The sequence below is a fragment of the Hippocampus comes genome, unplaced genomic scaffold (assembly GCF_001891065.2).
Source record: "Hippocampus comes isolate QL1 unplaced genomic scaffold, H_comes_QL1_v1.1 scaffold48, whole genome shotgun sequence".
Taxonomy (NCBI): Eukaryota; Metazoa; Chordata; class Actinopteri; order Syngnathiformes; family Syngnathidae; genus Hippocampus; species Hippocampus comes.
Window position 1 is genome coordinate 694950 of NW_017808403.1, and position 21503 is coordinate 716452.

At 50.7% G+C, this 21503-nt stretch overlaps 3 protein-coding genes and 1 long non-coding RNA gene across 8 annotated transcripts in view; 1 reads left to right on the plus strand and 3 right to left on the minus strand.

The window, feature by feature from the left end:
- dvl2 (dishevelled segment polarity protein 2) overlaps window positions 1-7479 on the minus strand; it is an 8652-nt gene extending 1173 nt beyond the window's left edge. The window contains exons 1-15 of the mRNA XM_019858294.1: window positions 6971-7479; window positions 5796-5865; window positions 4725-4882; window positions 3942-4051; window positions 3693-3822; window positions 3532-3622; window positions 3370-3439; window positions 2386-2525; window positions 2219-2295; window positions 2072-2139; window positions 1850-1984; window positions 1548-1679; window positions 943-1119; window positions 514-738; window positions 1-285 (exon numbers count right to left, since the gene is read on the minus strand). The exon at window positions 1-285 is cut by the window's left edge and continues 1173 nt beyond it. Of these exons, the coding sequence (XP_019713853.1) occupies window positions 1-285; window positions 514-738; window positions 943-1119; window positions 1548-1679; window positions 1850-1984; window positions 2072-2139; window positions 2219-2295; window positions 2386-2525; window positions 3370-3439; window positions 3532-3622; window positions 3693-3822; window positions 3942-4051; window positions 4725-4882; window positions 5796-5865; window positions 6971-7131 (2029 nt within the window). The 5' untranslated portion in view covers window positions 7132-7479. The remainder of the gene's footprint in view (window positions 286-513; window positions 739-942; window positions 1120-1547; window positions 1680-1849; window positions 1985-2071; window positions 2140-2218; window positions 2296-2385; window positions 2526-3369; window positions 3440-3531; window positions 3623-3692; window positions 3823-3941; window positions 4052-4724; window positions 4883-5795; window positions 5866-6970) is intronic.
- Window positions 7480-8822: 1343 nt separating this feature from the next.
- Window positions 8823-11884, plus strand: LOC109508367 (uncharacterized). Of its 2 annotated transcripts, XM_019858297.1 has the most exons (4): window positions 8824-9068; window positions 9178-9248; window positions 9997-11316; window positions 11347-11884. In XM_019858297.1, exons 1-4 carry the CDS (start codon window positions 9052-9054, stop codon window positions 11865-11867), a joined length of 1929 nt encoding a protein of 642 aa, XP_019713856.1. In that variant the 5' UTR covers window positions 8824-9051; the 3' UTR covers window positions 11868-11884. The 2 variants fall into 2 exon arrangements, with proteins under 2 accessions (XP_019713855.1, XP_019713856.1); XM_019858296.1 differs by having other exon boundaries at window positions 8823-9068; window positions 9997-11884.
- Window positions 9106-10081, minus strand: LOC109508385 (uncharacterized). Its single transcript, XR_002166650.1, has 2 exons — window positions 9991-10081; window positions 9106-9239 (listed from the first exon to the last, which is right to left on the minus strand). It is a non-coding gene; the product is annotated as an uncharacterized LOC109508385 (long non-coding RNA).
- Window positions 11885-17505: 5621 nt separating the features above from the next.
- The window catches only part of LOC109508359 (insulin receptor substrate 1-B), a 38499-nt gene continuing 34501 nt past the window's right edge, over window positions 17506-21503 (minus strand). For 3 of the 4 annotated variants that reach the window (XM_019858274.1, XM_019858276.1, XM_019858273.1), the window contains one exon: window positions 19660-20260. In XM_019858274.1, coding sequence (XP_019713833.1) covers window positions 20253-20260 — 8 coding nt within the window. In that variant the 3' untranslated portion in view covers window positions 19660-20252. Of the gene's footprint in view, window positions 18145-19659; window positions 20261-21503 lie in introns of those variants that run through there. The other variant, XM_019858277.1, reaches the window with a different exon arrangement.

Genomic DNA, 21503 nt, shown 5'->3' on the forward strand with positions numbered 1-21503 from the left:
CCGGAGGGTAGGGGGACATGTGGGGGGGCTGGGGCATGCGGTGATGATGCGAGCGCTGGGAGGAAGCGTGGCTGTGCTCGCTGGGAGCGGCCGAGCCGTGGCCCCGCCTCAGACTGCTGCGGGTGGAGTATTCCGATTCGCTGCCGCTGCCGGAGCGCGAGTCGCCCCCGCCGCCGTCTCCTCCGCAGAGAGACTTCTCCTCGCCGGCCGCCGTGCTGCCGGGCCCTTTGCTGCCGCCGCGGCGGCGCTCGCCTTCGCTTCGCGTCGACCCGCTGCTTCGGCTCCCTGAGGACAGACGGAAGACGACAACGTCACACCCGAATGGGTTCGACCTCAGCTCTGTGCTTGGCTGGCTGTGATAGGATGAGCTGATTTTGAGAAGTCCCAGTATTGGCCAATATAATGGCCCCAAGAAAAATGATCCCCGTGAAGCTTCACGGCAGAGATTTTGCTCGGCACTAAAAGTTCACCTCAACTAAATCAACAAAGTCCGAGCTAACTGCTGACGCTTACCTTCGCTGTGCTGACTGCCGGTGCTTCCTGGAGTGTAGCTGTAGCTGGTGAGCTCGTGGTACGGTGGCGGCTGGCTGGAGTACGGATGGCTGGCGTAGGGCTGGTAAGGGAACGTGTGCATCACGGGCCACGGTGAAGCTCCGGGGAGGGGCAGCGGGGCCAAGGTGTCCTGGTCTGAGGCCCCGCTGGAGCCGTCGTTGTCATTCAGGGACAGGTTGGCCATGTCTGCGCGCGAGAGGAGTAAAGGTCGTTGGAAAGGGGGACCCCTGACATGTCAATCTCTCTTGGATGGCAACGGTTGGCTCTGCGTGCGGTATTTTAACACCACCGAGTCAATCTGTTCCTCGCCGCTGAGGTCTGAAAAGTTGCCCGGCCCTTCCAAACAGTGCATAAAAGCAATACGCTGCGAGCGCGGCCGACGCTACTTACAATTGTCACAGTCACTCAAGTCTCCGAAGACATAATAGCATTGTTCCGAGAAGGTGATCTTGTTGACCGTGTGACGGATGAAGCCGGCCTTCAGCAGATTGCTGGCATACTTCCTGGCTTCACGGCGGTCCTGGAATCCCTCAAGGTGGTGAAACAGCCACTCCACCACATCCGAGCCTGGTCACACGTGCGGCGCAAATTAACACGAGCTTTGCGCAAGCGGGGCCCTTCTCAAAAGAGCGCTCTCCCCCGTGCGGCCAGCGGAGGAGCCAACGGATCATCGGCCGAGGCCGCGAGTCCCAAAAAGAAATACAAACCAACAAAAACATCACCGTTTGAAAATCATGGGAAAGGAGCACAACGGGTCGATTTTATAGATATGTGTATATATATAAAATTGTATTTTATTGCTCCACGTGAGTCAGCTGCAGGTGATTCCAATTTAACAGATGTTTTCAGTCAAGACAAGCGCTCAACACATTGGTACTTTGTCCCCCGCCCTCCCTCTGAGAAATCACAAGGTTTTAATTCCCGGAACATAACGCCTTCCCCTGCAAAGTCATGTGACGTGCGGAGGTTCGCCGACTACTGTTCGGCTCTCTTACCGAGGAAAGCGTTGGGGATGGTGATTTTGAGCCACATGCGATCCCTGACTTCCAGGCCCGACTCCGGTGAGGCCATGGCCTTGGCGACAGACGCCATGTCAGAGTGCAGGGACAGATTGAAGTCATCAAACCCTGTGGAGAAAAAAAATCAAAGATAACTTGAGGGAAGTGCGGTGGGATTCACGGAAAGGTGGCCAGATATCAAAAAGAGGTAATTTTTTTTTTTTTGTAAGTCACAAAGACAGACCCCGCCAAAGCAGAACGGTTTTGAGTTGCGAAAAGAAGTTAAATTGGAATCTCACGTTCGGTCTCCGTGACCGAGGAGGAGGAGGTGATTGTGCTGAGGGAGGAGCTGCCCGGGAAGGCCGGGTAGGCGCCAGTCATGGCGACAGAGTGGCTGACCCAAGCTGCTGGGTCAATTGGCCGGATGGGTTCATCTGCACAGCAAACAAGGCGCGCTCGTCAAAAAAAGAGAAACGTCAAGCCCCCGGTGCATTCGACAACCGGCCTTTTCTGCGACTTACTCCGCGGCAGGGTGAAATAGCCTTGCGGAGATGGGTCCCAGCACTTGGCCACCGTGAGGATGATGGGCCTGGCAAGCAAACGCCGACGATGCAGTTCATCAGCGCCGCTCATTGGATTGGATTGAATTTACAACGCCGGCAACTCACCCTGGCTTGTGCACAATCTCCCTCAGCACGCGAACTGCGTCGTCGTTGCTCATGTTCTCAAAATTGATGTCGTTGACCTTGGGGCGAAAAGAATCCCATGAAACAAAAGGGAACGGCTCTGTATCGGTGAAACTTGCACCGGAAAGCAAGGAAATTTGTAGCCTCACCTGCAACAGCATGTCACCGGGTTCGATGCGTCCGTCCGCGGCCACGGCTCCCCCCTTCATGATGGAGCCAATGTAGATGCCGCCGTCGCCCCTTTCGTTGCTTTGGCCCACAATGCTGATGCCCAGGAAGTTGTACTTCTCTGCACAGTGGCAAAAGCAAAGAAATGTAAAATCCCGTTTCCAATCCTTTCCATTACAGGAACTAGTCCAGGTCCTGAAGGAGCAAAGCAGCCCCATGCCATCAACATTCATGTTTACAGCATATGTAATGAGCCGAGCACCTTCCCAAAAATTCAACTTTGGTCTCATCAGACCACAAAATATTTGTCCAAAATGGATGTCTTGCATTTTTGCCCAGTCGCGATCACCGTCCTTAAATGAGGTCAGCCACGCCTGAAGGTGTGTGGATGTCATTCTAGCTTCTTTTCTGACCTCTTGTAAGCTTCGTTCGTCATTGAGGAGTTTTGACTGACCGGCCACTCTAACAAAAGGTTCACCGCTGTTCTTTAATCGTTTGCTCAGAACTCCGGAAATGCCGTCGAAAGCGTTTCCGAACGGATGGGTTTTCTGCTTTATCATTTGTTCTTGAATGTCTTGGGAAGGAGGAACAAAGCGTTTCATTTTAAGATGTGGTAGCCTTCTTCATTTTGTCTGACAAATACGATTTGGCGCTAATCAGGCCTCGGTGGTGAAACGGAACTCAGCTTTGCTAAGATGGCGGCACAGTGAGCTCACTTTTTAACTCATTGGTTCTCAACGGTTGTCTCATGCCTTTTCCTATCGTAGTTAAACCGCAAGCCACTTTAACAGACAGTGGGGAAACCGTAGTGTTGGAAAAGAACGCCCGCGTGTCACCTTCGAACTGCGCCTGCTTAAGCGACATGTAAAAAAAAAAAAAAGCCTTTCAGAGCACCGGATAACAAATCGATGATGAATACGACAGCGGCAATCTCGACATTGACACCACAACAGGAAGATGCATACCCATGTTCAGGGTGACAGTGATGATATTCAAGGACATTGTGGAATCCGTCACACTGCTGAAGGAGGAAGCCTAGAAGAGGAAACAACTTTGTTTTTCTCAAATGAAAAGAATGACAACATTCGACAGAGGCCATCAGACAAGAGCGGCGAGCTCGTTCGTACCCTCTCCAAGCGAGGGGGGCGCTGTTTCCTGCGTCGTCGATGCCGTTTCAACAGTCTGGAGGCTGTGCTCTGTTCGGTCGCGCTGCTGAACCTAAAGAATGGCGAGTCCAATGCACGGGGGCGGAAAGGAGAATTTCCCCGCGGCATGATTCGCGCCTCACCTGCTCATGGTGTCGTCGTCCTCGGAGTCGCAGAAGCTGGTGGTTTCCAGCTCGCTGCTCATCATGGTGCTGGAGCTCTCGTAGCCGGCCAAGTGCCGCTCCAGGCGACTCTGGCCGTTCACGCGAGATCCTGAAAAGGGAGCGACCACCGGATGTCGTTTTTTTTTTTTTTTTTAAAAACACCGTTCTTTGATTGCATCGCGAGAGGGGCAGCGGGCGATGGCGGCGCGCCACATCTTGATAGCTCACCGTGTTGCTCGGCGCTCTCCCTGTGCCGAGGTCTCTCTCTCCTGAAGGAAACCACGGACTCCGTTTCGGTCTGCTCGTCCAGAGTCTCCACGCTGCCCGTAGCGTTGGGACTGCGGGAGACGGGGGATCAAAACAAAAACACATCTTTATTTTCATTGTCCATTTGTAAAAGAATTCCAGTCTGGGGTCAAGTCCAGGCGCGCAAATGGCACATCTCGTGAAACTTCCGAGAGAAAAGTTGTCATTTGATGATGGAGGCCGAAACGCCGGCGGGCCAGCATCTGCCGGCCAACTTGAAAAGTGCTCGTTGCCAAAGTTATTTTAGGTCACCAGAACTAACAAAATAACCAAAATCAAAAAAGTATTTTCCATCGTGAATAAAAATGATAAAAAGACGCTTTTAAAATAAAAAAAGACCATCTAAGACAGGTGTCAAATTCAAGGCCCACAAAAGCAAATCAAAGATGACAACTTCATACTTACCTGCACACATCCTTGCTAAAATGTGGAACAAAATTTCAAATTTTCATAAATGAGAGCGATATTGTAAGCATTTTCTTGTGACCAAACCTCTTATTACAGTTACTGAAACAATAGTTGAATAAAACGTTCTTCTTGACTTCTTGATATAGTTTCAGTCATCGTGGCCCTCCAAGGGAAACGGCAACTAAAATGTGGCCCGCGCCAAAAATGAGAAAATATGCTGCTATGACAGTGGAAATTTTTGTCTTTGACATTTGATATCATACGTGAGCTTTTGGGGGTTCATTTTCAATTCCTTACTGAAAGGACGGCGGTCTGGAGTCCCCGATGCCCCCGGTTCTCTCGGCCGGCGGGGGCGGCAGCGGCGGCGGAGGGGGCGACGGCTGGCTGGACGTCTCCACAGCGGGAAGAGCTGCCGGAGCCGCTGGCTCTGCCGCCGGAGCGTCCGAAGACACCAGCTGACGTCAAAAACAAAGGCAAAGCCATCAATTAGCCGGGGTGGGGGGGATGGGTGCCACAAGGACGATCAAGAGGTAAGATGGCCATTTTTTTGGAACACAAAAGCACTATTTTGACGGGCGGACGTCTTACGGGGGTCACTGAAATGCGATGCTTCCTTTTTGAGCCGCACGACTTTGGTCAAACAAAGGCCCGTCGACGCTCGGGTTGAACGTGCGCCACGCGACTGCCTGCAAGCGCAAACACTCGCTTTGCACCTTGCAGCTGAGCCGCCGCGCGTTTACTGGACAGGCGGACGGCCTTCTTCAAGTCCACTAAATGGAGTTGAGCGGCCGTTTTAGGGCCCGCCCATCAGCCCCGACCCTGCAACACGCTCACTCGCCCAAAGCCTCCGCTGTCTTTTGGGCTCCCTCCGCCCCTCTTCACATATCGCGGCTCACATATCGCTCCCCCCGGGTGAATTCGTTTTAAAGAGCTCCCTTCATTCTTATGCACTTAACAGATGCTTGAGCCTCAAACCTGCTCAACCGGGCCAAGTCCGATCGCAGTGTTTCGTCTCTCCTTTAAACGTTAGATCCAGGCAGGGCGACGAGGAAGCTGATGTTGAAGGAAGAAAGCCGCCCTGATCACCAACCTGTTCGTCCTTCTGTTATGAATTTCAATTAGTTTCTCGCTAGTAGACGTCCAGTCCATCTGAACTCGGGGGATGGGGTATAATCTTTTTTTTTCCTGTCAAATATCGGAATCAGCCTTAAAAAAAAAAATCGTTCCGGCCCTAGTTTTTGACAAATTTCAGCCACCTCAGTCTGGAAAGAAGTTTTAAGCACACACGGCGGATTTGGGGTATCTTTGGGGGTCGCGGCGAAAACCAAGAGCGGTTGTGGAAAGTCGCATTTGAAAGAGAGTACTTACCCAGGACACCACACGTCCATTAAAACACGGCAACTTGGCACCATCGTCCGAAATCTCTTCCTTCACGACCCTGAAACGGAGAAACAAAGGTCAAAATTCCGATCCGCTTTATCCTCACAAGGGTCGCGGGGTGAGCTGCAGCCTATCCCAGCTGTCGTCAGGCAGTCGGCGGGGGACACCCTGAACCGGTTGCCAGCCAATCACAGGGCACACAGAGACCGACAACCATCCGCGCTCACACTCACACCCAGGGACAATTTGGAGTGCCCAATCAAGCAGAAACGCATGTTTTTCGAATGTGGGAGGAAACCGGAGTACCCGGAGAAAACCCACGAAGGCCCGGCGAGAACGTGCAAACTCCACACAGGAACCCACAACATCTGCACTGTGAGGTTGACGCGCGAACCACTCAACTACAAGGCAAATCGTTATGTCTGAGGTTAAAGTCACAGACAGTCACGGGGCGGCAGGTGGGGGTACCCCCTCAACTGGTTGCCACACAGGAAGGCCAAAGCCTGGAATCGGACCCTGGGCCTCGATACCGTGAGGCCAATGTGGTAACCCACCACAGATAATATATGACAATTCCACACGCCATATTCAAAACAGCCACACCACTTAGCTTTTAGGTCTCTAGCGTACGACTAATGCAAATGCCATAGACATTAATTTGTGTGTGTGTGTGTGTGTGTGGGGGGGGGGGGGTCGGTCCCACATGGTGAAAATCGATTGAGATGGTTAATATCTATGTCCGTCCCAAGTAGGGCACGAGGGGTCTTCGGCCGCTGCAGAAAGCTCACAAGTCGATCACGCGTTCCTCTGCAGCAGGATTAGCAGCCGGCACGAAAAGATGACTCAATAGAGAGGAGCTTGTTGCGTCCATCTGGAGGTGAAGGGAAAAAGGGGGGGGGTCTTGACACCCCCCCCCTCCCCAACAACAACAAAACAGGACATTACCCTGAGATGTAGGGTGGTGGTGGTGGGGGGGGGGTCGTGCAAAGAAAATCGCGACGTACAGGTAATGCCCCCCCCGCCCCGGTAATGGTGATGTTTGCTGGGATCCACGATCACGATGCCCACGCAGCCCCTCGCTGGAGGCAACTTTTCGCTTGTGATTTCATCGCAAACTTTTTTTTGATCCTTTTGCAAGTTCGAGGACGCGTACTGGAACTCACCCGAAGTCCTGGTCCATAGATTTGAAGAAGAACTTGTAGTTGGGCTTGTTCAAGACTTGCTTAAAATCCAGCAGGGTGATACTTTCGGCACCGATGGGAATCTTGACCAAATACGGAGTCTCCTCTTCATCGATGTGATAGATGATTTTGGTTTCCGCCATGTCCGAGACCGCTTTGCTTGCTTTTGTGGTCCTTGCCGAAGTCTCCCGCAAGAGTTGCGGCGGCTAGCCTTTCGCAAGCTAGCTGGCTAACCAGACGGCAGAGGTGAAACGATGGCGGCCGCTCGGATTTCTTTTTCTTTCTTTCTTTTTTGTTTGTTTCTTTCACTCGACCCCCACCCTCGTCTCGTCGCCGTTTCGCCGCCAACGAACGTCTACACTCACATTTTACCGACAACAGCGGACGAATAGGCACATTTACCCGAACCGACTACGGAGCAATTTTGCCCCCCCAACAAAAACACACGGGGAAGGGAATGGGGTGGGGGTGGGGGCAGGGGGTTCAACCGAAAAGTTTTCGCCACTTTTTTTTTTTTTTTGCGTGAGCCAACGCGGCGTGTGGCGTCATCACGCACGCCCCATTTTCATTACGTACGCTCCCCACGACGATCTTGCCTACTCTTTTTTTCCCCTTCATAATGAAAACCATTTTTTGCCGACGGGGAGATTAATTGAAATGCGGGGCTAGAATTCGCAAATGACACCAGTTTCATCAACGGATTCTAGCCCCGCAAAGCCAAACAAATTCTTGCTCCTTTATCTTTCATAAAAAAAGAAAGCAATGTAATGTGAAATATATGAAAACATGTTAAGATAGAGAACGTACAGCGGAGGTGTCAAATTCAAGGCCCGGTGGCCATATGTGGCCCGCCACACCATTTTATGTGGCCCCCGAAAGCAGTTCAAACATGTCACCTTCCATGATCCTTTCTAAAATGTCTACCAAAATTTTAAATTCTCATATGTAATAAATGAAAGATACATTCTAAGCATTTTCTTGTTCCCAAACCCCTAATGACAGCAACTTTTTTTTTTTTTTTACACCAGTGGAATGTTATACCAGAGCTTTTCTTGTGGAAAAACGGAACCAAAGCACTAAAAAAGTGTACGGTATAGCAAAGCAAAAGCATTGAAGAAAAAAAATACTATGTGTGTGTGTATATATATATATAGATATATCTATATATATATATAGATATTTTTTTTCTCAGTTTTTAATAAATGCATTTTTTGTGGGGGGGGCCGATACGGCCCAGCCTCACCCAGACCCTAGATCCAGCGGTCCCCAGGTAAATTGAGTTTGAGACCCCTGGCAATTTTTAAAACCAATTTGAAAAATCCAAATTCCCCATTTCTTGCACAGTGCGTTCTTTTAGTCAATTTGGTTACTTGGGATTTCCTGACCGCGCTTTCAAATCTCTTGACCAAATTTGTTTGTCAATGCTCTGAATGATGTCACGCCTTACCTTCGTTATGAAATGCGCCGTCCAAACAAAGCTGCCTTGCTTGGCAGCCTTTTTGCCGTGCAAAGTGGCTGCATGCAACCAAAATGGGCGCACGCGTCTCTTTCTGATCGACACGTGTTGATTGTTGACATTGGTGTCAAGGGGTTCCATTTTTTTCCCCCTCTTCCTTTCCAGGCCCCTTTTGTGTGGAATTCACCACTTGACTTGAACACTTCATACAATGCGTGATTCATTTCTTGTTTTTTTTTTAATTATTTTGTAGTACACACCACTTGCCTTTTTCTGGTCTTTTAATACGCGCACAGTATGTGATATTTATAATTCCCTCTGTCGCAAATATTCTACACATAAGCACACTCACTCACACACCCATCCATATATAGCTATACATTTTTGTTGTTCCATGTTGTGTTATCGATGATATGAAAACCTGCTTGTGTTTTGGGTTCCTCCTGCGGCATTGCTGGAAGAGCTTAATGGTGTCGGAGCGAGTGGACCAGCTGAAAGGCATTGCCTCCAATCAGAACTCCCAAGCGCTTGCTTTGACAGATTTGAAAGCACAACTGGAACCTTTTTGAGCATCCCACAAGCCAAGCACTGCAGGGACTTACTCATAATGCCCCGTGTCACGAGGTAAAGGTGTTCTTTGTACTTTTTTTTTTTTTTGTTTTGCACATTTTGAAGCTTATCACAATTGTTGTTGTTGTTGTTGTTTTGTGGGCGTTGTGAATCTGATCCGCAGGCTCCTCTTGGTCTTTGTGCTGGTCGGCGCGGCTGTCATGTCATCCATCACACACTCGCCTTCTGCACGAGGTGAGCCCAAAAAGCAGATTGCGAAGTGGAACAATATGTTCTGAAAATGTCAACCACAATAACATTACAGAACATCTATCGCTGTCCTTAGTTGCGTTCTTTTCTTCTTTTAATCAATGTGCATATTGATAAGTCAAAATAGAAAAAAAAGATACCCTTTGGGTCTTATTTTTTGTAAACTGATGATGATTACTTTTTTTTGTTTTAAACAAAAAGAATTTCTTAAAATTTCTCTTCTTTGATTTTCTAGTCAAAACTCAACAAAATATTTGAAAGAACGTTGACGTTCGGGTGTAAAATCTGAGAAAAGTGCGAGTGTCAAAGTCCGCCAATGGTCCGATTTTAACTTCCTTTTTCCATTTGAAATTGTCGCTTTTCATGCTAATTTTATGACGCTCGTTGAATTGACCCCTTTTAAAACTAAGAACCTGAGCAAATACTTTTTTGGTCTAAAATTATAAACCAACTTGGTCCGAATTTGTTTTAATTTTTTACGTTGCGTGTTTTCAGTTGCGTGGGTTATTAGTCATTAATTGCGAAGAAAGACAGTTCTGAAATTATCTTGGCTTTCTTTTTAATGACAAAAATCATATACAGTATGTTTTTGTGTGTGTGTGTGTGTGTGTGTGTGTGTGTGTGTGTGTGTGTGTATATATGAGCAGAGGTGTGCAGACTTGGCGTCTATTGTTTTCCGCTGACTAAAAATAAGAAAGCATTTCTTCACCCTGCCATTACTTCTCACCCGTAGCCGGCCCAGTACGAGTCCTCGGTGCTGATGTTGCGAAGATGTCGTCATATTCTGCGTCCAGCCAGTATCCGTCCCCCTCTTCTGGACGTCCATCGAGCCAGCTGCAGAACACGAAGGGTGTTTTTCCTTCCCGTCAAAGGGACCGAGATTACGAGGCCATCTTGCCAGAGAGGAAGGGTCCAGCAAACGGCCTCCTCGCCAGGCAAGGAGAAAACCTCGACCGCCAATACAGAGTGGTCGTTCTGAAATCGGCTCCTGGCCATCCCTTGCATCAGAGCTCCGGACACCCTGAAAAAGAAGAAGAAGAAGAAGAAGCTCTGAGGTTTGCGGGGATGCCCAGTGGAGACGCTCCTCAAAGGCTCGCAAGAAGAAGAGATGACGCGGGAGGTCAATCAGCCTGGAAAACGTCATCCGTCGTTTGGTCGCAGCCGGGCCGATATGCGAGCGGGAGCCGCAAGGACGCCGACGAGCCCACCGAAGCGTTCGTGCCCAGAAGGGCCAACGTGATTCAGCCTGGCGGATTCCCACCGAGGGGCGTGAACGCCTCGGCGGAGAAGAACCCGGACGCCTCCCTTTTCCAACACGGTGGTCCTCAGCCGGAAAAACCGACGTCGTCCCTCGCCGATGATGGAAGGCGAGCGACAAAGTCGTTTCTCGTCAAGCCTTCTTTCCTCAGGCGGGAAGATTTGGGGAAACCTTGGCATTCCCCGTCAGTGTCCGAGATTGAGAAGTTTGAAAGGATTCCCAAGTACAGCAGGACGGTGTCGCCCAAGGAGAAAGACCATGCGGTCCATCTGCCACGAAACGCCGGTCGCTATCCAGCCACCTTGAGAGAACATTTTCCACCACACTTGGCAGCTCAAAGTTACAGAGAGAAACTTTGGCCCGATGCCGTGGCCCCTCCGGCGCCTGCAACCGACACGGTGGGGGCCACCACAAGCAGAAGGCCCGCGCGCCCGACGCCCTCCGAACGCGCCGGCAGGTTACTGGGATCAAAAAGATCCAAGTGGCCGGCCTCCAAGGCCTTTGCCAGCAGAGGAAAAAGCTACGGGCTGAAAATGGCAAACGTTTACCCCTCCCTCTCGTCCAAATACAGTTTCGGCCAGAGAAAAGCTGAACCACGGACCACGGCTGCTCCGTCTGCCATTGGATTTCCACGGCCCCAAAACTTGGAGCGCAGGCCGCTGAAACAGCCATCGCATCGGCTCGAGGGCGCCAATACCGCAGCCCGACCGTCAAACGGGTCTGCTGCTCTGCAGGTTTTCCGAGCTCTTGACCAGAACGCGCTTCAGTTTGCGAGTACCAGCCCAATTCCAGAAAGGGCCGGGCCACGCCGAGATGAGGTCCCGGCGTTCGGAACCGAGCGGAACGAAACGCGCTCCGAAAGGCGCTTGGCGACGGGGCCGACAGCGGCTCGCGACGGCTCGGAAGGCGCCGGGCGGAGGCTCGTCGAGGGCGGGTCGAGGCTCTTTGGCACGTCCGCCGGCAGCAGCAGCAGCAGCACGGTACGAGGCACGCGCGTGCACGCCTCCCTCCGCGGGGGGCCCGTGGCTGTCGCCGGGAACTCGCCCATCGTCAGGCGGCCCAAGCGGCCCCAAGGTGAGCTGGCGGGAAACGCCACCGCCACTCCGACCGCTGCTGCGGCTTTACCAAATTTGACAAAATCAGGAGTCGGGTTCTCCGGTTCTGGAGTCCCCTTGCCCACAAGCCCCGAGACAACTCTCCAAAGTCAGAAAAACACTCAAAGAGACGAGGAATCAAGCGCAAGTGAGGTGTTTGACGACGGGACGGACGAGACTCTCCAGGAAGATTTGTTGGAACTGACTTACCTCCGAATTTCCACGGGGAATGTCTCTTTCAAGTCCATTTAGGTTCAGGTCGGGACAAGTTGGATTATTTGTAACAAAATGAAACCAATAAAAAAAAAAAAAGTGAACACAAGTACGCCTGTAGTAGTTTTGTCACTGCAACTCTCTTCCAAGCAGTCTGCAAAAGTCCGATGAGTCAAGAATCCCGACGACGCCTGTTGGGATTGTCCAGGCCGACGATGAAAGAGACACGAAGCTCGTTCACCATTTCCCCCATCCATTCTCGACACACCGGAAATAAATACAAGAGTTGGATGAACTCCACATCTCAAGTTGGTCACTTTGAAATCCGCGTTTGGGGTTGGGCTTTGGTCAAAATGTGCCTTTCGCGCATCTCACTACACAAATGCGAGTTTGAGGGAACCACAAGTTAGAAGCGATACCGGAAGTGAAAAAGAAGACTCCGAAAATCGCTTGGAAGCAAACAACAGCTTCCTTTGTTGTGCGAACTCACAGTATTGCCATGAATATCAAGCATGTCGATTTAGAACTTTTTCCAAATGAGTGTGTCCATTTTTTTATTTTTATTTTTGTCCCCAGTCGACGCTTCTATTCACTCGGGTCGCAGGTGTGCATTAGCATTTTAAAGCTAACTTTGGGTGACTGTTCTCCTTTTTTTTCCGTCCGCTTCCCAAGAGAAATTGTAAATGAATTCTTCCCGCAATTCAAGTTGAGAACAAAGACTGTGGAGTATCTTCCGACACCCCCCCCCCCCATGCAGGCAGCAGCTACCGCGGGTGCTGACACAGATTTTCCGTCTCCTCTTCTGCACTCCCGTCAAGACTCGAGCATGCTGGTGAAATAACGACGTGATGGAAAAAATGATCTGCCTGCTTGTACAACTTTGTTCTTTCTTGACATAAAACAGAAGAAGCAGTCGTTAACTTATCACACCTCAAAGAGACGATTTTGGGAGTTGCGCTGACAACAATGATGTCACATTTTTTGTTTCACCCTTAACCACGCAGTAAGCTGCCCTTGTGCAATATTTTGCCAAGTTGAGCTCTCAAAGAAAGGAATTGGGGCAACGAGAAGTGCGTTGTTGAGGCTTCCCCGTCCACTAGAGGGCGCTCGTTACCCGTCACAAACATCGCTTGGCTTGGCCGAGGCGCGAATGTGGCCGCCGTGAAGGCTCGTTTGTCGACGCGAGCCCCGCGATTGGCTGGCGACCGATTCAAGGTTGAGCCCGCTGACTGCCCGAAGGCGGCCGGGACAGTCTCCAGCACGCCTGCGACCCTCGTGAGGAGAAGTGGCTCGCTCAGATGGTGGATGGATGAATGAATGGAATTGAGGGGTCATGTACAGCCGATGTTACAATGATGCGAGGGTCCGTGGGAAACCCCTCACTCCCACTCCCTCCAAGAGCTCGATAAGATAAGATAACCTTTATTAGTCCCACACTGGGGAAATTTGCAGGGGAATATGGACCCCAAAAGTAAATTGACACCTCTCAATTCGAGTCTTGCCTGTTTGGAATGGGCGGTCGGTCCTCTTGTCGAATGTAAGTCAGCCACCACCTTTGTCCCGGCAACATTTTAGCATCTCAAACCTGTAGCTAATTGTGACCGTGGCCACTGCAGATCCCGTCAAGTCTTTTTTTTTGTGATTTGTTTCTCACTCCATTCAATATGTTTGAAGAAAAAAAAGTGCAAAGACTGAGAACGATTTGCTCCTGAATTGTTGAGATGGAACGCTGGAGTTATTTCGCTACCTAGCAACGTATTCGGTCTTTCAGTCAATACGTGAGCCCCTCACTTGATGCTAATATCAAGTCTACTTTCCACTGCGTGTCTCTTTTAAGTCAAGCCGAGCAAAACGTTAAGAATTGTCTTTGAGTCCGGCCGTCGAGTCGAATGACGGGCATCGGGTCCACGCTGAACTGAGATGGGAGGCCCCTTTTCACATCCCGTGACCCCGCCACCCTCACTGGAGGCCAGCGAGCTCCACCTAACATACCAACGCTTGTCGCCAGCTCCTTCAGCGAGGGGCCTCACCGCGGCGGAGATTGTGAGGGGACCTGCCAGTCAAACGCATTGTAGCCAACGTCGGATTAACACGACCCCCACCAACACCAAAGACCCTCGCCACCCTGTGCAACGAGGAAAGCGGAGGGCTCCGCTTTCCCAGGGAGCTGAACTTGATGACTGGGAGGAATGTTTGCACCGGGACGCCTCGAGCCCGAGCGTTTGCTTTGCACCTTCTTTTCATGCGTGTCAACTACTTCCTGCGTGGTTTTGGCCGCATGGTGTCCTCTCGCGAGCCCCCGACCCCCCCCGCCCCCCACCTCCGAAGTAAGGGGAATTCTGCAGCATGTGCCGACGCTTTTCAGGGAGCTTTCCGTCAAGACATGAGGCCGGGACGGGCACGCCCTCACCTCGTTCCGCCGCTTTCCTTCAACTCACTTTCTCCATTTTTCTTTCAAACTGATCGTTTTTGCACACAGTCAGCCGACGACTAAAAACAAAGCCGTCAAAATGACAACTCGGAAGATTGCGTGGGGCGCGAAAGGAAGACGGAGAAAGGCCTTTTGTTTTGCCGAGTCAAAGAGGGGGATGGCGGTGGGAAAGAAAATGCATTTGTGGTGAGGGAGGAGGGAAGAAGATTGCTCAACAACAAGCCAACCATTTGCAGTTTTGGGCCACGGTTGCGCATTTCAATTCACTTTCTTGAGTCAGAAAAAAGTGAGGAGGATTAGCACCAGTGGCGTGCAGGCTTCTTGCAAAAAAGTGCAAATCCAGAATTGAATCCAAATTGGCCACCTTCCTTCACGCTTGGCTTCAGACTTTTTTTGTGTTTCTTGTCTCACCATTGACGCATCCACCAAATTTTGCCCCCATTGGCAAAACCGCTGCTGTGGGCTCGTTGTTTGAAACTTTTTCATGGAATTGGTCTCCCCAAACCACTGGCGGAAGCCAAAATGAGGGCCTTCCTTTTCTATTTCAGGTATGGCTCACTGAGGCTTTTTTGTTCGCCCCCTCACGATAAACACAACTGGCACATTTTGCGTCGGTTGATCAAAGTGATCGCTTTCAACCATTATGACCGCCTTCCTTCTGAATTTCAGCTCCGGATGTTTTTGTGCATCCTGTCGCCATGGGCACATCCAAGCAAATTTCACGTTGAAGGATAAAACTGCTGCTGCGTGCTGTTTTTTTGTTTTTCCATGGAATTCGCCCCCCCCCCCCCCCAAAAAAAAAAAACCCACAAAAAAAAAAATGGCTGCCTTCAAGCCAAATGGCCAACTTCCTGTTCAGGTTGGGGCCCGGGCCCTGGCAACTTTTTCACGTGTCTTATCACGATCGGCACGGCCGCGAAATTCCCCTCCCGGGCGATGGGAACAAGTCGCCATTTCCTCACGAGTACATGCAGTCGGCTTCCCGTCCTCTGCGCTCGGCAGGAAGTCATCAAGACAGAAAGACTTCCTGTGGCCTTGCCGGCGTGGGTCGACTGCTGATGTAACGAGCCTTCAAAGCGGCCCTCTGGACCCGTTCAAAGAAACCGAGCCCCGGCAGAGAGAGCCGCCCCCTTGCGCCCCGCACGCTTTCACTCCAGGGCACGGGTCCCAGAATCGCTTTCGTGGCGGGACGCGTCCAGCTGGCGCTCGCCCCCGGGCGGCCACTTCAAGTGTGAAAGCGCGTCATCATCGGCTTTCGTTGGTTCCGCAGAGAGGGAGCGGCGACGGAAGAGGCTCCGTCCTCTCGGAGCTGATGCGTCGTCCTCGGCGCCTCGGGTAGCGTCTGGTCCGCAGATGGGAGGCACCGGGCAGGGAGCCGCCAGAGGTCAGGCGGGGCCAGGCCGTTTCAAGATTGGAAAACAAATCAGAGGATCTTCAAAAGAATCCTAAAAGGGAGCCCGTGAAGGGATGCCGGAGGAGGAGCGACGCGAGCGGCGGGTGGGGGGAAGCGTCTGACGCCGAAATCGAGCGCGTGACAGTAATCCCGGCGAGATAGAACGAAGGCATGACTTACTGTCGGGAAAGGACGACGGAAGAAGCCGGCATCAGTTTGACGATCCACTTTCAAATCGGATGTCCAGTTCAAGTTCGAGACTGTCGCCGCCGGATAAGGAGCCAGGGGGCCCCAAGTCGGCGGGATGGGATGCACCCTAAAAAGTAGCACACGCACCAAAAGCGTAGAACTGCCAACGTTTTCCTTTGAACGCATTTGCAAAATACGAATACCAAAACCGGCATTCCCCCCCGCCCGTGCAAATGTTTTCAGCGTTTGGCCGACATGATAGCAACACGCTCGAAAATGAGGTCAGTCAACATTGATTAAAGGTGATGCTTTGATGATGATGACATCAGCATTGGGTGGTTTTTCTCCCATAATGCCGCGGGGTATTATCTTGCCGCGTGCTCAAGTCAATACCCCGCGGCGTTACGGGTGCGAAATGTTCAATGGTTTTGCTTTGCAACTCTGAGCGAAGGCGCAAGTAACCGAAAGACTCACCCCGTCTGTCCGGCCCGTGGGCCGTCCCCCTTTGTGAGGCCGAAGTGAATTGCTGGGGAGGCTGAACGGGAGCCAGACAGATTTTTATTTTTTTTTTGACGGGGCTAAAGCACCCGCTAGCCCGGACGACCGAATGCGTTGCCAGTTTTAGGCCCCGCCCATAAAGGCACGCAACGGGCAGGTCGCTGCGGGAGAAACCCTTTGAAATGCGAGCGGGGATTCGACGTTTTTTCGGCTTTTCCTTGTGTTCCGAGGATGTGCGGCCCTGGCGTCATCATGTAGCGCAGAACCGTCGAATGACGTGACCCGAAGACGAAGCGGCGTGTCACGTACCCGTCTAAAACTTTCCAACGGCTTCAGCGGCAATTTGCAAGTGGCTTGAAACCGCAAAACCGACAGACATGAGCGTCGTCAGAAAGCGCGCGCCGAAATCCGGAGACGGTCGACCTGCCATCCGGTCGGTGTCCTTTGCAGATGTGAAGCGCGTGCGTGGCCTCGCGCCATGAAGAGTTTGTCTTCTCTCTTGAGAAAGTGCCGCGGTGGTGCGATGCAGCTGCGGGTGGCCTTTACAACAGAGCGGAACATGTTCGTGGAACAAGTCTGCCTTTTTTTTTTTTTTTCCCGCTCGTCTTACATCATTTGCAGGTGCAGGCAAAGTTCTCATTTCTATTCATGTCTGCAGTGGGTGGACAATCACTACCTGTTCAGGTCAGGTTACTCTGCCATCTGTGGACGAGCCAGTGACAGGCAGCTAATTGAGCTTTAGTGAAGTGAGAGCGGGGGCGGGGGGCATATTATATGAGCATGTGGTCACCGGTCCATCGCAGGTGCCATGTAGACAAGCAAGCGTCCATTTTCTATCGTACTTCCACTGATTCCCGTTGCGGCCGAGTTTAGAGCAGGGACGCCATCCGAGGCCGAGAGCCTTCCCACGTGGCCCCCACGGTGTCACTGAACCCCGCTTTCCTTTCGACGACGGAGCATGCTTTCCGGAACGCGGGGTGAAGCCGAAGTACCCGGAGAAAAGCCACGCGGGCAAAGGGAGGACTGGACGTTTGCACTGCCCTCAAGATCAGAAACGTGCGTAAAATCCGGGCCGGCCAATGCACCCCCCCCCCCAAAAAAAAAAAAAAAAAACAACAAAAAAAAAGCCCAGTTTGACACAACAAAAGAGACCACGAGTCCATTTGTTGTTTGGCAGGATTTTTTTTAGTGGAGTTCTTTTGTTGTTTGTGTTGTTTCTCAAGCAACAAACGGCAGCACTCACACGTTCTTCCCATTCGGTCGGATCCCATTTGGAAGAGACGCGTACACACAAACGAAGTGGATTTGAAGAATCAAGCAAAAATTATCGAATGGGCGCGCTTGCCCAGGGCAGTTTGAAACCAATCGAAGGACGGTCGTGCTCGAGGGCTTGCTTTGGGTTTTTTTTAGAGCAGGGCTGGGCAAATGTTCATTTTTCCAGGGGTCTGCGGCTCCTCTCTAAGCTCCTCAGTACAGCAGTTTGTGTTCGGATGTCAGTTGCTTCAAGTGGAACAACACCGCCGCGTTTCCCGTCATGCGATAGCATTGAGCTGGCGGAGCAAAACTAACGCAGCTCTTTTATTGATTGATTTTTTTTTTTAGAAGTCATCTTGGCCGCACATGGTTAAACTTTGCCCACCCCTGGTTTGGAGACCGGTTCGCTAACATTTCATATGTCCGCCTGCTGCGACTGGGCCAAACTACTTTGGTAGCTGCTAATACAAACGGCAGATGCAAATCTGCTTCCAATGAAGTGCCGTTGAGAAACTTGGCAGACAAACGCATCAAGTCAATTTGCAACAATGACGGTGGCGGTCGCGCTCGCCCCGGGGACGCTCCCTTCACGCATCGCTCAACCGGTCAAAGCGGAGCCTCGGGTCAAACGTCAAGTCAAGTCAACGGCGGCTTGATCTCCGCAGAACCGTCGCAACCGCCGGGAGGCGAGACCGTTCTTGCGCTCGCTTGCAAAACGATCAAAGCTTCAAACAACGCGACGCCATCCAAAAGTGGAACGCCGAAGGCCGCGTCGTGCGGGGAAATGCCTCCGGGCGAGTCTCCTCGTCAGCGCCACGGCCGACCATCGAGTCCCCCGCTACGTCCCTTGCGCGCCAAACCCACCACGTAGACACACCCCAGAGAGACCACGTCCAGAAAAAGAGATGTGTGACGGCTCCAATAAAATAAAAAAAACAGATTGGCACTGATGTGCCGGACGCGCCAATGAACATATGAGATTGGAGAAATGAGCTAGCGGGTTAGCATTAGCACGGTTGTCAAAAACGGTTTTGCGGAGCCACGAATACGACACGATGAGCTGTCCTGAGAGGAAACGCAGTTGGACAACTGTGAGGTGCCCCGTAGGTCAAAAAAACATTTACCTCTCTATCTCTCTCTCTCTCACACACACACTACACACTACACACACACAGACAAAACCTCTCACACGCCCCCAAAAATCTCTTATGCACCTCAAATATGTCATACACAGCAAAAAAACCCCACGCACACTCAATCCCAAAAAAAAAAAAACCCAAACTCTCACATGCACACAAAATACTCTCCCACGCCACAAAAACTCTTAATCCTTCAAGGATGCACGTTTGTGGTCTCGATGAACGTGGAAGAAATGGAAAGATCGGTGGTGTTTGTGTCCGACCGCAGAGTACGTCAAGGTCAAAATGATCGGCAAACACCCGCCAAATCGAACTGGCAGACCGATGAATTGCTCCGGCCTGACAAAAAAAACTCTCACATTGACACATGCGCACAGAAAAAAAAAGACCCCCTCCCCCCAAAAAAAAGAAAACCCATCCTCACTGAAAAAAGTCACAAGAGAAATCCTCACCGGGCACACCAAATTCACGATCACAACACTCTCCTGCTAACCTTTCACACTCAGCAAAAACCTCTCCAGCTCACTCGTGCGTTTTTCTTTGGACTGACAGTTTTTTTGGGCTGGCTGTCTTTTTTTCGCAGATGAGTTTTTTTTTTTTTTTTTGTGAGTGTGAGAGGTTTTAGGCTGATTTTTTTTTTTGTGAGTGTGAGAGGTCTTTTGATTTGCGTGAGAGGCATTGAACCCTTTCAGGCACCCTGACAAGAAGTAACTGAGAGATTTGCGCGTGAGAGGTAAAGGGAGGTCTTTTGATTTGCGTGAGAGGCATTGAACCCTTTCATGCACCCTGACAAGATGAGAAGCTGTCCACCGTCGTGACCGCCGGGAAGTAACTGAGAGATTTGCGCGTGAGAGGTAAAGGTGATTTTTGGCCTGTAAACAAATCATCCTGAGCTGTGTGCTTATGCTGCGGCTTTTTGGGCTACTCGTTTCCGCATCCGGTTTTGGGAATATTCCTGCTGTACGGCTCTATTGCATGACAAATCAAACCAAAGCGAGACAGAGGAGTGAAAAGAGTTGAGGAGAAATATGAACACGCGAGAAGGCGGCACTGGACCTCCACTTGATTCGGCTGTTTGAAGTGCTCGCCACCGTTTTTAGGCAATTACAAAAAAAAGGTTCACTCAACACGTCGGAACGCCGTGTCTAAAATAAGAAAGAGGCACTTTTTTTTTTCTTCTGAAGTTCCAAACCTGTCAAGATTTTCTTTTCCATCCTGAATTGTACTTTTTACAATTTGAGTTGCTCCGGTTATGGGAGAGCTTACATTCCTTTTTCTTTTTAACACTTCTCCGATTGACTCCCAGTCACGGAATGAAAGCTATTTTTTGGAGAACGTCACTTGGCACACATCCCCGTTGCTCTGCGCAACTGCCAGAAAAAAAAAAAAAAGAAAAAAAAAGAAAAAGCAGTTTCTCTCCAGGGACGCGTCCAGTCCCCACCAAAAAAAAAAAAAAAAAAGCAGCAAGCGGAGATTTGAGATGTTGCGCCCAGATTGTTCCTCCAAGGACGCCGTTGCCATTAGCACTCTGCAAACACACAGAAAAGGAAAAGGGCTTGGTGAGAACAGTTAAGAACGATGCAAAATAAAATCGAGTCAACACATTGCCATCACGGGTTGCAGGTTTGTGGTCCCGCTGTTTGGCAGATTTTTTTTTTTCAGTCAATAACTGACTTTCACTCATTTTGGGTGTCATTCTTGTTGATATTGGATTGAATTGGACCGTCGACCACCGGGATGGCTGCACAGGCGGTTGAGACGTCAATGTGACAGAAGAACGAAAACAGGACGCATTTCAGTCGAACGGAGCTTTGGTTGGAAATGATTGCAAGTCGTCCACTGTCATCCTGCTTTTTACGCCGACAGAAAGCTCGAGGTTCATTTCATAACGGACGTCTTTGTGCATGCCTATTGGTGTATTTCGGGGGAGGATGAGTTCGTTTTGTCAAAAACGATGCCATTGTTTATCGGCAACACAGAGGAATGGGTACGCCGCTATTCTCTCTTTCTTTCTTTCTCTCCCTCCCTCCCCGTCTCTCTGCCTCTTTCTCTCCTCTCTCACCCCCCCCAATATATTCTATGTGTTTTTAGTAGCGGTATTTGAAACGTGTTCAAAACCCTGGCCAAAATAGTGGACCTTCTCAGTTGACATTTTGCGGCAGTGCATTTACATGACTAAGACAGTCCATGTTTGAATTAGCCTGCCTGGACTCTGTTATTCCCATTTTGGTCACGACAAGTATTTTTGCTTCAAATAAGTTTGATAAGCAGCGGCTTAGAAGACTAACACAGATAGGAAGGACGAGAAATAAATACCCTCAGTGGTATATACAGAGCTGCTGGCCTATCAGGAAAATTATTCCGAGATCAACACTGGATTATCTCATCGAGGAGAACACAGTGCTCCGAAACTACGTAAAGAGCGGCGGTAAACACTGCGAGCAAACAGTCGGCGGGAGGGGAAGAGCCAAGGCACCTGACGCTTGTTTGTTTTAACAATCAGGTCACCGCTGCTGCCGATGAGGGCGCAGCGCTCAAAGTCGAGCCGGCAGGTTAATGCCGCTCCGCACCCAAAACATCAATCAATCAATCCATCAATCATTCAAATCAATCGTCTGCAAACAGTAAGTAATCCCACATCCAAATCGATCTCTCAATGTACACTCATAGTCACGCCTCGAGACCCACGTCCTGAAACGGGCGCTTTTTGGAGGCATAAAAAGCAGCTTCCTGACAATCAACAATCTGGAGCCAAAACTAAGGTGAGCTGA

Coding starts and splice junctions, on each gene's coding strand:
- LOC109508367 (XM_019858296.1), top strand. Junction 9,249..9,996: donor ACACTCGCCTTCTGCACGAG/GTGAGCCCAAAA, acceptor TCTCACCCGTAG/CCGGCCCAGTACGAGTCCTC.